At 42.5% G+C, this 16,588-nt stretch overlaps 1 protein-coding gene across 2 annotated transcripts in view; it reads left to right on the top strand.

Annotated features, from left to right (window-relative positions):
* LOC105278254 (somatostatin receptor type 2) overlaps positions 1 to 14,611 on the top strand; it is a 73,423-nt gene extending 58,812 nt beyond the window's left edge. For both annotated transcript variants that reach the window (XM_011337219.3, XM_011337218.3), the window contains exon 2: positions 7,184 to 14,611. In XM_011337219.3, the coding sequence (XP_011335521.1) occupies positions 7,581 to 8,840 (1,260 nt within the window). In that variant the 5' untranslated portion in view covers positions 7,184 to 7,580 and the 3' untranslated portion in view covers positions 8,841 to 14,611. The remainder of the gene's footprint in view (positions 1 to 7,183) is intronic.
* Positions 14,612 to 16,588: the final 1,977 nt, after the last annotated feature.

The raw sequence follows: 16,588 nt of genomic DNA, 5'->3' as shown, positions 1-16,588 counted from the left end.
GAGAGAGAGAGAGAGACAGGAGGATACGTAGGAATTTAATAAGCTCGAAACGAACGTCTCTCTTTCATCTGCACTATGAACTCGTATTTTGACGTAAAACAACACTAGGTCGCTCCGAATAACTGATTAAAGAATGCAAAAATTTGCAGTGTTTCATGCTAAATCACATTGTGCGATTGAAGAAAACTTATGTTTATTCAGTCACAAATGCTAAGACTTTGAAAAGCGAGGCTATATTAAAAATGCAACTGACTGACTGACTTCAGCTTGATTTCTGAACGCTTCTCGCACGTTTTTTTCGCAATTAAATGAAAATATGATGCAGCTTATTTAGGTTACTTTGTAACGTAGGAAGCTCGCAGTAGCTTTGACACACGTGCAACGATCCCGACCTTTATAGGGTGCTTTCTCTGCGGCACGGACGTAGACACGTGACGACAGGGTAAAGGCGTGTGCGTTGTTCCGCCACTTTACAAAGTATCCTAAACAGAACGCATCCCACACGAATGCAAGCACTGAAACAAAATACGAGCGAGGGAAGCTTACTGGTGCATCGCAGCATTTTTAACAATAACATTGATCGCAACGCGGGCAGAACAGCCGTTCACTCGGCAGGGAAATTCGATTTGGCCCGATTAATGAAACTTCAAACGACAGTAACGAGCGAGCAATATTCTCTAATATAATATATTTGTGAAAAAAATTTCTGCACAGTTACCTCTTCCACATGCGACATGCGGCATGTGACATGAATTTATTAACTTCGACATATACATATTCTCGTCAAATACATCCGAGTGTTTGCAACATGCGTTACGCATGCATTCGCGCACTGAATCTGTCAGTGGCACCGCATCGGTTGAGGTAACTGCTGTTTACTCCTCCTCCTCTTAGCTATGTGAGACACGAGCGAGTTTATTCGATCACGCGTAAGTAAGAGTCATTAATACCGTTTATTCTAGGCATTTACATCGGGATTTCGTCCTGACGGACAACGCGACGTGACGCGGCTTGATTGTTTGCGCCTTGTTGACGAGTCATTGCGCAACAACGTGTCCCGAATGCATTGAATTGCATCGCGAGGGTGGCGCATCATTATCATATCACTCTCTTTCTCTCCTACTCTCGTTATTCTCTTTTCTTCTATCTCTTGCTCTGTTGAGCAAAGTAAATAAACTCCTTACAATTTTGCGTAAATTTTGTGGCGCGCGAATATCTGCCAAACGCATGCAAATGCGGTCCCGCGAATTGGGTTACGCGTTAAGTACTGTATTCTCTCGTTTAAAGCGCGAATGTGAAAATGATATTACCCGACGTAATGGAGACAGAGAGCTCGAGAGGGAAGGAGAGTGGCCGATATTATTAATTTACCAATACCACGTCTCGTGTGGGCGTTGAATACTCGTGAGCTTGTGATTTCCGTACAATGCAACTGGATTAAGTAATTGTACGTTAAACTGTATACTGATACGCATATACTGGTACTATTTATCAATACTTGTTTAAACACGTTATTCGATGCATCCACATAATAACAAACAGCTTTCAAACGAGTGCAAATAATTAAGATAATAAAATCGAATTATTATGAATTTATCAATACCAAACGACGGTTACTCGCAAATTTTGTTGAGTTCGCCATAAAATTTACGACGCAAACGTGAGAATACGTGGTACATCATTTTATGATCGCAATTAAACAGATTAAACGCTAACAAACCGTATGACGATGTATGTCCATTTTTGCAAACATCCTTCCCGTTCGCCTCTATTCTCTGCATAAAAGCAAACCGTCGATGCTTTACGCATTTCTCTCGTATCTCGTAACGACTCTCGTTTATCACAAATTGTAGTAAGGAAATTTATCTTCCACTGGACACGGTCTATCTACTCGATCGCCACAAGAACTGTATACTTAAGTATCGACGATGTTACGTCAGTAACCCTTCATCGGATGGAAGGTTCTCGAACGATCTTCGAAGGCTCCGGCAGGCAAGCCTGCTAGCCGTAGCGAGCGTTATCGCGAGCCCGGCAATTAAATAGTGTAAACATCCGCGCATACCAGCATCTTTCTAGAACCTTTTAGCACGTTCTAAAACCTTAAAATATATATATATATATATATATAATATCATATTATATATATATATATATATATATATATAGCGATTTTATAATTTAGGAAACTTTATATTATTATTTTCCTGAATGCAAATGATCATATAGACGGAATTTAATACGATTACAGCCTTCAAAATAAGCATTATTTCTTTTAATACACATATCTTTGGATTAAAAACAGATACAACAACCATTCAAAATCCCAGAAGATCCATTTTGCAATCAGGAAATTAATACCGAGAGGAAAATATTATAATCATAAGGCGAACTACGTAATTAATTAACTTAGGTATTAAGGTTCTGTACAGGGATGTTTACGCGAAGGGCCTCCCTCCACAGAACCGAGATAACCGTCGAGACGAAGACGCGGGCCCGATTTTCCTAAACATTATTGGTGGAAAATCAGTCCCACCATCGATATTTTCAACCACCTGCCTCTTCGTCCACAATATAAAAGGGCCTGCAGAAGGCCAGGGAACTCAGTTATAAGTGCAGCAATAAGTAATCAATTTCGTTAAGCGTTTTCGTAGTCTTGGGTGTCGAGTCTGATCTCTACGTTTAAGAATAAATTCCGAGCATCTAGTGTTAGCGAGATTGTGGCGACTGCTCTCACTCTAGAGCCACGACAAGGTAGATTTATTTGCGACACTACGTTTCCGAACCCGATCATCACACTCATATAGTATCAATAAATAACTTTACTTTAAAGGAACAGCTATTGAAAATTAATGAAGCTTCTTCTCTATATTTCTTGTTTTCGTTCAAATTGTTCATTCTGATTTCCTGGAGGATTTGCAACTGGCGCTGCCGAAGAGTGTGGCCCTAGTTGTTCAGGTTGGCGCTGCCGAAGAGTGTGGCCCTAACTTGCGACCATAATCCTACAGGAATCCGCGGATAAATCTAATTCAATTCATTTCCATGCCTACTAAAAAGGGGCGCAGATTCCAAGAAAAGAAGCTCCGTTATCATCTCCGACTTGCTTACTCAAATAATCAGGACCCGTTTCCTCTCATCCAAAAATTAACGAATCTAGAAGCCGACCGAGCATTATCAAAGCAAATTCCGTACGTAACCCGCGAACTCACTTTGAACCACAATTATCCCGATTACCGCAACATCCGTAAGGGTGATCCTCGTCGAGTTGTTTATAAATTACGAGAGTTGTTCGGGTTGAACCGTAAAGAAATCGAGATTCCGAGTTCGTATCCAGTGTTACCACCCATCCAAGAGTTTTAATATACAAACAAGTTCTAATCACAACGGAATAAAACCGTAAACCAAACGTGTGATGTGTCGTGGAATATCGAACCCTTCCCGGCGTATCGATTTAGTACTAGAGTATCAACGGCGATCCGGCGTGGTCGCGTGCATGAGATATACGGCGTATCTCCGACCTATAGACGGTTCTCTATTTTGTACCATTTGCTTCGTTAATAGAATTTTTCCTTCACAAAAACAAAATTATACTTTGCTATCAAAACACGATTTAATAGTGGGGTTGAGACGGCACGTTCCTACGTGCGTAATTTGCAATAGAGACCTTGCTGGGTACGCGCCGTTTTACAATTGCGAAATCTGCTCCGACGGATATTTAGAGTTGCTCGATCAATTAAACTCAACCGGAGAGGATATTTTTGAGCTTTCAGACCCGACAGTAATTCGATCACGAGAAGAGTCGACGGGATTTCTTTCCCTCGCCTCCGAAAACAATTAGCTTCGCGATCCTCGGGAAGTATCCTCGTATCTAAGCATACGGACAGTCGGAACGTAACAACGACGAGGCATTCGAATTCTTGATCGAATTCTTTATTTTCTCCTTGTTCTCTGCGCTCTCCTCGCTTACTCCGTTAGTCATCGCACATATGTATGTGCTGTTTTATACATGCATGTTTCGCTTGTTTCCCCTCACTCTCACGTACTTTCCTGAAAATGACCGCGAGGAACGGTGCGTTTGTGCTGTGAATCGACTGGCGAAATCGAACAAACACAACCGCGATTCACGATTTTTGATCGATACAGCCGCACATCGGTAAAGGATGCCCCGTTAAATCCGTCCGGGCACGTCTCCCGTCAATACGCGTTATCGAAAGACTTTTTTTCATTTTATATTTCTCGACCGCGGGCACGACGTCGTTTTAACAGGCGTAATACCGCTCGTATGACAGGCGCGAACGCCGAAGTATCGGCTAAAAGCAATTTACAGCTTTTATGTATCCGTACCGTATAGTCTCGCGTTCTATGATTCTCCCATGCGCGCGGTAAATAACTGATCGAAAGTAGCGAAAAGGAATGAAAAAAGAGGAAACGCAGCAGCGGCATGTACGACAAAAACGATGAAAATAATTCCATAATTCAGTATTGTCTGTCTGGAAAGATTATGAAACTTAGAAATCTCGACAATCGAATAATCGATTTAAAGATATCCTATCCATAATTGTTTTGGAAATTGATATAATACAATAATTGTGCTCTGTAATTTCGAAAAATTATTTCGCCAGAGATTAATGAGATTAATTAACGTTTTCAGTTTGTGTGATTTCGAGAAACAATCGTCACCGTCTCACCTTCCATGGCGGATTTTTTTTCTATTATGTGAAGAGCGGAGTGAGTGTCGCAATTAAGGAAACTTTAATCGAAATTCGAGATTCAAATTAAAAAGTTACGAGCGGATTTCACCGTGCCCCGTGCGCAGTCAATAAATGAAATTCCACGGGGAGATCTGCGTTCTTTAATAATGCGATCCGGATGGCCATATGCATGAAATATTCATAGTCCATGTATTGACTACATTAATTCGTGTCCTGTTGTCATTGCGATTCTATTTTCGGTATTGTTCGAGTTATGACTTGTTGCTCGACAGAGATAATCGCAAAGGGACACATCGAGATTGCAATATTTGAAAGGCAAAACGCGTTTCGCCGACTGATTCGACCACATGAAAAGTTCGATTCCCTTTGCATTGGCTTTGGTCGGAGCGTATAATAATTTATGAGAGCTGTGGGGAGAGACGTATTTTGATATACAGTTAGCAAACACCGGAGGAAATTTTATTACATAAATTCGAGAAATTCGCTCATTTTACACAAACGGTTTACTAATAAATTTACATATGAATAAAACGACGTATTATTTTACGTAATTAATATTTTACATGTACACATATACATACACATACGTATCCATATTGCACGATAAATACAACAAAGTACACAAAATTAATTAGCTACATGAAATTTTCAATCGCGTCACTATGTGCACGCGTATATCGCTTTTTAAATAATATTAAAAGATACATATTAGTATAAAAGATATTATACACTCCACTTCGCACTGACGATTTTTACTGAATCAATACGGTCGATGGTATCTGTAGAAACTTACGCAAAAAGTTTTGTCGACTTATATAAATGCCAGTTGTCTATGTAGCAATTCGGATTTATATGCGCATCGAATGAACCGTAAATTCTTCCGAGTGCTCCATTCCACGGATAGCATGCATCTCCATTTGGAAGATAAAATGTCCTATTTACGTGATTTTGCAAGCTGCATACTGCTGCATTCTACAAGCATGGCTTGTAGAAAAGTCTCTTGTTCGAGAATTATTTAAAACGGAGTTATTACAGACTATCTCTATAATGTCGTTCTCTTTAATTCCTAAATAATTTTGTCGAGAACTTGTATTATAAATAGAGAATACGTCCAATTTAACATCGTCATAAATTCGGGAATCCTCAGTATATTGAACATATTTTTCAAAACTATTTTTGTTTCGTATTTTGATACCGGAGCTAATAATCATCGTTGAGAGCTCAACGAGACGAATAATTTGCGCTCTCGCTACAAAACTGAAATTAAGCGTTACGTAAAAGCCCTTGACGAGAGGAAAGGAAAGGAAATAGGAATCACGATACGGATCTGTCGTCTTGAAGAAAGGTATTCGTCGCAATTATCGGATTTAGGTGCGCGGTGAATTCTATCTCGCCCGCTAACGACTCAAGCGCATTACAGAAATGCTGAAAAGTTTCAAGGAATGTCGCGCCTGCGATGTCGTTAATATGCCTTCGAAACGTGAAATAACTTCCCCCACGACATTCCACCGAGAATGTTTCCGAGAATGTTTCCGAGAGGTATTTCGATACAACGGGGATATATAATAACGCTGAAACGATCGCCATGCAGCCAGGGAAACAGGGTGTATCACGCTCGTGTTTTATCGCGTCGTTTCACACACGAACTCATCGCGCAATGCCTCTGTTTCCGTCGAGGTACAAGTTTCGGGACTTGGAGATCGTTTGTCCGGCTTATCGATGCCGCGTCTGCCACTACTGCAACGTGACGAGAAGCTTGCGGTCTGCCCGAAACGTTGCACCAGCTGGAGCTTTCAAGTTGCAGCAAGGGCTTTCACGGGTCAACACGATTCGGCACAAAGGTCTCTCGCGCGATCTCGTCCTCTGCAGGCTCCTCGTCGCCTGCGCTGCTCCCCAAATTGTCGGCAAAATTCCCAAGCCATTGTTGGAATACGTGGCGGCTTCCATGTGCAAGATTATTTCCGCGGGAGAGCACTGTATTGCCGGAAAATTATCACTTCTCCGGCAGCGTTGTATCGCCGTATGGCCTCCACAGCAATTTCATTGCATCCCGCGACGAAATAGTGTCCCGAGTACATTTCCGTTCACTCCTGTTTCCGATTACAGATGAATTGTACCGCGTGCTGGCATGAGAATACGAAGCGCGATAATAATTCCTTCCTCGCATGGTTCCGACGTCAATGGATCGCCGTCAAGTGCGGATGTAATTTGGAGCAATCGCGAATATTAAATAATTCTCGCGCGGTCCATTATCACGTTTCGTTGGTCAGCCTCAAGCCAACGTCTGTCGGCGTCTAGCAAAAAGTGAATCATACATTTCTTATTTTACAAATATGTTCTATGAAACATTCATTTTATACAATTTGCTATGTTTGCTCTGTGCTATTAATTAATTAATAATAAATTAATTCCGTGATGAATGACGTATATTTTAATAAGCGTTTTACAAACTCTTTTTTCTACGCGTGTTTCAGATTCTGCCCTCGGCGAGCGACGCAGCGAAATGGGCATGACAGCAACTCCTCCGAAAAACTAATAAGCGCCAAACTGATCTTCAGTTCGTGCGCGCAGCAGATCATTGGCAGAATGCCGTCAACGTCACGTACATTACCCACGTCAACGAAACAAACTTTAGGTACGTCGATGTCTGCGTTATTTCCCATCGAGGGTCTAAGAGGATACTTGTAATCCCGCGTAGATAGAGCTCGTTGCGATTTATTGGATCATCGAATAAAGATTTGCGTGGAGAAGGTTACCGCACGTGCGGGATAAAGCACGCAATCAGGCGATCTCCTCTCGCCTCTTCCGGCACTCGTTCTGGTAGGACTCGTAAGGCTCGTATTCTCGCTCTCTCGTGTTTCGATATCAAGAATGATGATGATGAACACAACGATGGATATGATCGATTACGCGGAGAACCTGGCCCACAACAACCTGACGCACAACAGCACGATGCGGAATTGCGAGGCCGACCTGCCGATCATCGCCCTGGTCAACCAGATTCTTTATTCGCTCGTGTGCATCGTCGGCCTCCTCGGCAACACCTTGGTCATCTACGTTGTCTTGCGCTTCTCGAAGATGCAGACAGTAACGAACATCTACATCCTGAACCTGGCCTTTGCGGACGAGTGCTTCCTGATCGGTATACCGTTTCTGGTGACGACCATCAGCCTGCGCAGCTGGATCTTCGGCAAGATCATGTGCAAGGCGTACATGACCACTACGAGCATCAATCAGTTTACGAGCAGTATTTTCCTGTTCATCATGAGCGCCGATCGTTACATCGCCGTCTGCCATCCGATCACGTCACCGAAAATGCGCACGCCCTTCATCTCCAAAGTGGTCTCGTGCACCGCCTGGGGCACCAGCGTTCTTTTCATGGTTCCCGTGTTCCTATACGCAAACGCGATGGAATCGCCTGAGGGTGTCGTGAGCTGCAACATCTACTGGCCGAATGATCGCGGCGGCCAGACCACCTTCACCCTATACACCCTCATCCTGGGCTTCGCCGTTCCCCTGGTCTTCATTTTGACCTTCTATTTCCTGGTGATCAGGAAGCTGCGCACGGTAGGCCCGAAGAACAAATCGAAGGAGAAGAAACGCTCGCATCGAAAGGTGACCAAGCTGGTGCTGACGGTGATCACCGTGTACGTGTTCTGCTGGCTGCCCTACTGGGTCACCCAAGTAGCGCTGATCTACACCCCGCCGAAGCAATGCCAGAGCAACATCACTATCACCAGCTTCCTGCTGGCCGGCTTCCTCAGCTACAGTAACAGCGCGATGAATCCGATCCTCTACGCCTTCCTGAGCGACAACTTCAAGAAGAGCTTCCTGAAGGCGTGCACCTGCGCGGCTGGCAAGGACGTGAACGCCGCGCTGCACATTGAGAACAGCATATTCCCGCGGAGGAACAAGACCAACACCGATCGGATGCAGTCCAATCGGATGATCATGTCCGGACATTCCAGGTTCGACGAGGACGCAGAGCGAGGGCCGCTCATCAGCAAGACCTCCACCACCACGGTAACTATGACATCTAGGTCGAACATCACGATCAGCAGCGACCCGACACAAAGGGACAAGGATCTACTCAAGAACGGCGCCCAGTCGACCGTGTTGACGCAGGTTTAAAGGTTCGGATGACGAAAGAATGCCACGTGCACGTTGAATTCTTGGTGTTATCCGTTTCGACACGAACGAAAGCGACGGTTGAAACGAGACAATGCGTTCGTTTTACGAAGAGCATACCACGTCGATGCGTTAATAATAAATCTTGGCTATTAATAGTAAATCTTGTGTGTTCGAAGGTGATCATTTAATTTGTTATAAAAGTATATCACTTGATAAGTATATACTTGACATTCTGACGTTGTCACTGACTCGTTTGAAATATCACCGACAGTTTTTACTCGGCATTATTCGAAAATGCTCGATAAAATCACACACGTACTCGCCGTATATTATAGCAAGTGCTACATTTTCGAATATGACAAACGCCTCACGTCTGGTTCTTCGTCGTGAGTTTCTCGATATTGAAAGTTTTATCTCGGCATTGTTCGATTCTCCGTTTAACATGGAGATGTTAACGCTGATGTATGGGAAATTTATTCCATGTAAAGGGACACGTCTTGTAAAATATTTCGTCCTCGTGTAATTACACAGTGATTCTGCGCCATTACGGTAGCTTATTGTTTTATGTACTTTTCGCTGGGCGCTGAAAGAGGGATGACATAATGGAATACATCACGTTAAACGGGAAACTAGGAAGAGAGTTAGATGAGATGCGAACCCCAGAAGAACCGCGTCATTTTTCTTCCGGAAAAAAGAAACTTCATGAATCGAGAAACACAAATCTTCCTTGATATCCGACATCACATGCATAAACCTTCAATTAATGAGTCGACAATAGTCAAACACACATGCGAGATTGAAAATATCTCTCACACACATCCTCTTTGTTAAAGCTCAGCCCTTTCTCTTTAATCCAAGCGTTTCACGTAACTACGAATGCCTTGGTCGTGTACTTTCAGTACTCATTTTTGTCCTTGTTCGAAGTTTCCAATTCGACATATCCAAGATTATCGGAATATATTATAGGACTTCTCTTAGCCTCTTTTATGTATAGATGCCCTTTAAAAAGCCAGAAGTGGTAACTACTCCGAACTACTTCAGAGTACTTCGAAGTGTTGTGGGAATCACTGATATCACATTGCGCAGTATAAATGTGTACTAATCAAATTCTTGACTTTCCTGAAAATAGACAGGCACATTCTATAGGAAATTAAATTATTTATATGTTATATGAAATATTATAAATTATTTATCGTTATATGAAAAAGAACACGTATTTTATTTAAGATTGCGTTTCAAAGCGCCCGTCATGTTATCTTGTCACACACGGATTTCCCGCAGCGAATTTCATAATCCAGTGCGTTTGGTGAACGTGTTCGTCAGCGTGAGGTGCTCTCGCATATGAATATTGTGGAACGCTGATACACGTTGACTTTTTTAAACTTACGCGGGTGCGAAGGGTCGTAAATCCCGCCCATTACCCGGAGGGATCCCTCTTAGTTTATTTAACAACGCAACGAAAACACGCCAAAGCCGTCGCGCGGAAACGGCAGAGAAGGGGAGCAGATAGCGAAGGGAAGAGGGCGGATGGCATAAGGGCGCGGTCAGAATTTTATCATGCGCAAAACGATTTCCCCTAAGAGCTATAATAAAGATTAACACACGACCAAGCACGCGCAACGGTGTCAAATTGGAGAGAATAATGACTCCTGAGCTGTTCTTGACCTGATTTTTTTATTCGGTTGACAAATTAACTGATTTTGAATATAATCTACACGCGGTTGCATAATAGCGACTGGCAGGTTGGATGTAGGTGATGATTCGTTTTCTCTGACGTCGCACGAGGGCTTTTCCCTTTTCATCACGCACTACCTCTCTTGCGTGTATCTTAACGACCATCTCTTTCTTTCTCTCTCTCTTTCTCTCTCATTCCTTCCTTTTAAAAACGCTGTAATAACTTAAAAATAGAACGCAGCCGCTCGTACGTCATAGCGCGTCGTCTGTAAATAACAAACGGGTTTTTCCTAGGAAACTTGGAGCCTTGTAAAAATAACCGCTTAAGTCTACGTTGCGAAGCTATAAATATGTTTTAGACGGAAATGTTTGTACGGTCTCTTTTTTGTGTGTGATTTGATTTGAATTAGTTACTCGAGAAATTGACGTGCATTGATGTTCACGGTGGGAAAAAAATATTGATTGCAAATTGACTGAAAATTCTGTTATTACAATCTCGCCCGTTTATTTCATCATGCCGATATATCCGGCACTCGTACGTATTCCAATGCGCACGCAAAAATTTATTTAGCATATTGGCAGCGCCATCCGGTGATTTGCGACGTGAATGATTAAACGCGCCGATCATAAAATTGGAACTTAATATTCTTCAAACGGCATTTTAATCGCTTTTGCTGCGGCGATGTCCTGCTGACCAGACTCGTTATTACTCGATGGATCACTGGGAAGAGGGACAGGAAGGACGATGGCCGGCGTGAAATATAAATTTCATCATCGCACATGATCTTTTCGGAGCCAATATCGGAAACATTGCGGAAATATTCCGAGAATAAACGGGACCGAGAAACCGATAATTATTGCCCTCGTCACCCACACAATCTTCCTCCATTCTCTAATGAAGGCAGTTGTGTCGTTAAAGAGAAACATTACATGAAGAATCGAATTTACCTCGAGGCGGATTTATCTCGACTCTTTTGCAAAAGAAATTATATTTGTCCAAGTAATGGCGTCGATAATGGATGTCTATTTTTAAATTCCCGAATTGTGAGCCCCATTCCTCATCGATTTCGTCCGCATCGTAACGATTCCATCCCTGTCCAGCCCGCGAGATCTCTCCTTTAGATTCTTCGAGTAAAAGGCATGATCGCATATCGTCGAAAATGCATATTTCCCTAACGATAATTTCAAAGACAACAATAACGCGGTAATTTCAATGGCTTTTCCGGCCGATTATCGAATCCTTTTAAGGCGACACGACGGGCGCGAATGTTACGCGAAGCGTCGATGGATCGATAGGTCGCGTATGCCTTCAATGGCAGGCAACGTTACGGCACCAACTCGTAAATTGATATCCACTTCAGCCCCGGCTCTTAACTAGGGTATGCGCATCACACGCGTATTCTGTAAGCGGTGACAGGTCAAGGGTCTCGTTGCAGCCACGTGACGGCATACCCGCGCAAAAGTGCAATCGAGAGTACGGACTTTTCACGAGCCGAACGAATCTGTCGCGTATTTCCCGGCGAAATTTCATTGTCCTGTACGACTGACACACATGGACGCGCATTTTCTACAATGTTTTCTGCAACGCACGAGTCGCTGTCAAATCTAGAATGTACTGCGCGCCTGTTTACAAATGATGGATGAATGGATTGATTGATTTGTCCTCCTTTGTTTTTTGTTCGCAATTATATAAATCTAATCCCGGAGAGGAGGATTGTTAATTGAAGTCCGCAGCGTTTGTGAGGTGGAGCAGGAGGAGCTCCAATAACAAACCGGTAGATAAATAAGTTTGCTGGCGGGAACTCTTGTTCGTTGCAAATCAAATTAATAATTGCTGTTACGTACCGTTCTGCAGTCCAGTTATTCAGAGCGGTGTGTACAGCGGTGCCAGACCAATTATTAAATGCGCGAATACCACATAATACGTGCTCTGATTGCCAGCTCTGAACGTCGCGAGCGCTTCGTCCGTTCGCTGCCGTCAATACTGCTTGTAGCTTCATTTGCGAGGACGACGGCAGTCGCTAAATTAACGCGATGCGAAACTTGGAAGATTTTCTATCCGCTTATAACGAGCGTGATCTTCTTAACGTCGACATCGTGATACCCGCCGAGCGCGAAATCTTGCCGTTGATGCATGCAAAACGAGGAATCGGGATTACCTAAATGAATTCTAAAGAATGAAAACGAAGAAAATGGAGAACGCGATTGGACGCATAAAAAATTTCATTCTGCTCGTTACTGGCTCGTTGCGGATACTGAGTTACAAAGGATTAAGAAGCTATGACCTGCGCCGCGTAAGAACGACCTGTTGCGGCAGCGGAAAAAGACCAGATTTCCACCAGACTTCAGAAAATTTATATTCTTATCCTGACTGTTTTGCGATTCAGTCTGTGATATTATTCACGCTTAGCAATATATTTTTTCCGAATAAAACTTCGAGAAACTTGCGTGTATGACGTAATAAAAATCATGTTCGAAAGATTTTGTTACGTAAAAGTTTTTTAGTATTTCTGTTAACATCGTTAGTTTAATAAAAACATTCCTGTTTTTATTTTGCATTTTGTTTTTACATTGCGTGTGTACGGCTTATATGTCACCGTACAAAATTCAATTAAAAAATTGGTTATTTATTATTTTAAATTATAATAAACAAAATGTACACGTTTAAAGTTATTCAATCTCATTGGTTTTTTAGTTAGTTACAACAACGGCAATTGTTGTAAATTATAATGTTTTATCGTCTTTATTTCCTCGATGACGTGCCATCTAACAGAGATCTAAATTTTAACGATATCTACATTTATCTCTAGATGCAGGAAAAACTACGAAATTAACTGCAGGTCGTAATAATCGCAGCATGAACGAGTTATCTTTCACATTTTCTCTCGACAAAGCGGATGTTAGCTCCAATATCTATTAATAACGTTGGACGTTTTAATTAATCGAACGAAAGCCCAAATTGGACCAATTGAACGAAGCTCAACAATATACACCTATCTATATCATGTGTGTGCGTACATGAAAGAGGGAGAGAAAATGAGAGAGAGAGAGAGAGAGAGAGAGTGCGCGCGCGCGGTCATCGCAATAAAATAAACCACGTACCACCCTCTGCCCCGTTTCCCTGCACAAGCAAAACACATATCAAAGATTCATGGAGTTGCCGGCAGTGGATACAATTGGCGACTAAATAAGCGATTCATTAATTTCGTTAATTTGTCAAGAGGATTTGCCTAGCGGCAATCAAATCCGTGCAGTTTGCGCGCGGTTTCAGGATAATGCGAGAGCCGTGTAGCGTGCGAGCGGAACCCCGATCGTTCGCGATTATTAAACACGTTGATAACGGAGAATATGCATGCTGATTACTGGACGGCACATTTGCGCCTCGATTAGCCTGTACCCTTTGCGCGTGTTTGGCTGGCAAGTCCATTCTGCGCGGCCGAACGTTTGATCTGTCGTACGTGCGACCGTAACTAGCCCTGAGCGGGGAATATCAATGCACCACGTAGGACCCAACGCCAATGGAATTATCATGATTATAGGTCGCTCATGATTATAGATCAGCACGTCATTCCTCGTGAATCATGGAGCGCCGACGTCGAATTGAACGAAGCGTCAACTGGAAGCTTTCCATGTGAAAAACCATGCAATATGTGCGTTGCTCGGGAGAGGAAGGGTAAAGAGAGAAAAGGAGATGTGCGTTTCGCATATAGTTTCAATTACGCGTGTAAAATCGAGTGTATAGATTTAGCAGAGAGATTTCACAGAAAGCTTGGGCGTAAGCTGCTTGGTGCATGCACGTTGATCTTAAAGATCAAAGTGACGTATGCATTAGCTGATGAATCGCGTGTTTGCCTGCGTTTCTCTTCACATTTCCTGATCGCATTTATCATTTGTATTTGAAGGGACGCGCTTGAACGGACCTTCGCTAAAACCCCGTTTCTGTGACCGTTCGTTTCATTTGCGGAAGAGTGATTGATTTCCGGTGGACGTTCGTCACTGGACACGATCCTAATGAAATCCAGATAGTCGCCCGAAGGTCGGAAAGAACGACAGAAGGGAGACAAATCTGGGGCAAACTGGCGTGCAGGAGGAAAAAAGCAAAAGTATCTACATGGGAACAAAACTCGCTCACGAAGTTTACAACTCTTGCGTACCGGGAGGAGATCGCGACTTCATATAAATTCTTTCCCGGTCAAGTAGATATAAATCGGAAATTACAAAAAGGAAAGTTTGATTACATATTATGTCATTGGCTACGATTCCGAGAGAGCAAAATAGCAGCGATGCGGGATTGATCTATCGAAATTGTGTCATCTTCGAAAGAACTGAATGTAATTAAATGATACAGCTCGAGCTCATTAACAATGCCCAGTTACAAAGGGATTATGCACTCATTAGCGTAATTACATTGGCTACGCCTAATTTACATTTACGTATTCATAGGAGAACCGGGCATCGCACTTCAATGAAGAAATTAAGTCAATATTCACATATTCGAAGGTGCGAATATTAAATTCCTGGCAAGCGATTTAGTACATGGCATCGCCCTTCAATCAACATGACATTATTAGACAACAGGCTTATTAGACTCCCAGGTACATGGACCATTAAACAATGGACCATCAAATAAATCAAATCATTAGTAGTAGCGCTAGTAGATTAAATCAGGCTCTAATCACCTGAATGATAAATTTCCATTGCATAAATTTCTGCCGATCGGTTAATGTCTGGCGCGGTTACGCTTCAGTCGGCATTACAATAACGACGGGAATAATTCGCTTTTCTGGAAAAGCGGATGAAATCGCGTTGCAGCAAAGCGTTGCGCGCAAATTCATCCTCGTCGGTGCGCTCGATGCGACACAACAGGCATTATTCACTTTGGCCGCGCGTGTACGCGCATGCAACATTGTGGTTCTCCAGATACGCGTTCGTTTTCGCGGTTTCATAATGCGAGCGGGAATTCGCGGCACGATGCCAAGATAAACGCGGGCAAGTTGCACCGCAAGTTACGAATGAGACAACTGTCGTCGTCGTCAGCATGCTGAAAAGTTTCGCGCTATGAAGGCGTCAGATTTATGCGTGCAAACGCTTGCTGCCATGCTCGCTCGTCGTGCGATTTTGCGCTCCGTTCTGCAAACAAAACCCACTCTCTCACGTGACAAAGTGCTCTCATCGCATCCAAACGACGAATCCATTCGATACCTGCGAAATCGCGAAACCACCCCGTGTGGTGGGAGTCGATAAAATTGTTCGCGGACAATACCATAAATATTGAAAGACACTCCGATCCATTCAAGAACGGTGAATTGAAGGATTTTACATATGCGACGCGAGATATACGGGGTGAACATTCGAGTGACTTATATCGCGTATTCTGATATTGATATGCCATGCGATATGTCTGCTGAAACTAGAGTCTTTCTAAGATCTTCTCTTAGCCAAAATTTCTTGTGATTTATGATATCTCTATGACATCGATATTCCATGCAATATCTTCCAAAACTAAAACTTTTTCTAGGGCATCAAAATTTCTTGTGATTTAATAATTTGTGATTTAATATTTTTAAACTTTATAATATGATTAGAACTTGCGACGATATAATTAGAATTTGTTCATGGTAGTTTTAGTTGCTACATAACCAGAAGATTTTACATGTGTCAATATTTGTGCAAAGATTCTCCGTTTGTACAAAGTGGATGTTCCGATGAAATATTACTTCATGGACTTACGTTGACTTACGTTGCGCATTTTGATATTATTATATTTGATATTATTTTATGCAATATCTTCCGAAATTAAAGTCTTCCCCACGGTGCTGTTTGTCGTAATTTATATAGTATTAATAAAACTTATGATATGTATTGTGTTTTTAGTTATTACTTGAAAATTTTATGTGTATAAATCTTCTGTGAAAGGATACTGCGTTATACGACATGTTGAATGTTTCGACGTCGGTATCTTCCGACTCGCATACCAACTTCAGTTGGTATCCTTTTGTCTTGACGGATTGCACCGTTCTCGTTCACGATAACACTAGAAATTCTCGAAATTCCTTCAAACGTCCTCGTCTTCG

Source organism: Ooceraea biroi, chromosome 10 (genome assembly GCF_003672135.1).
Source record: "Ooceraea biroi isolate clonal line C1 chromosome 10, Obir_v5.4, whole genome shotgun sequence".
Classification (NCBI taxonomy): Eukaryota; Metazoa; Arthropoda; class Insecta; order Hymenoptera; family Formicidae; genus Ooceraea; species Ooceraea biroi.
Note: the sequence above shows the minus strand (reverse complement) of the source record. Positions and strands in the feature narration are given on the sequence as shown.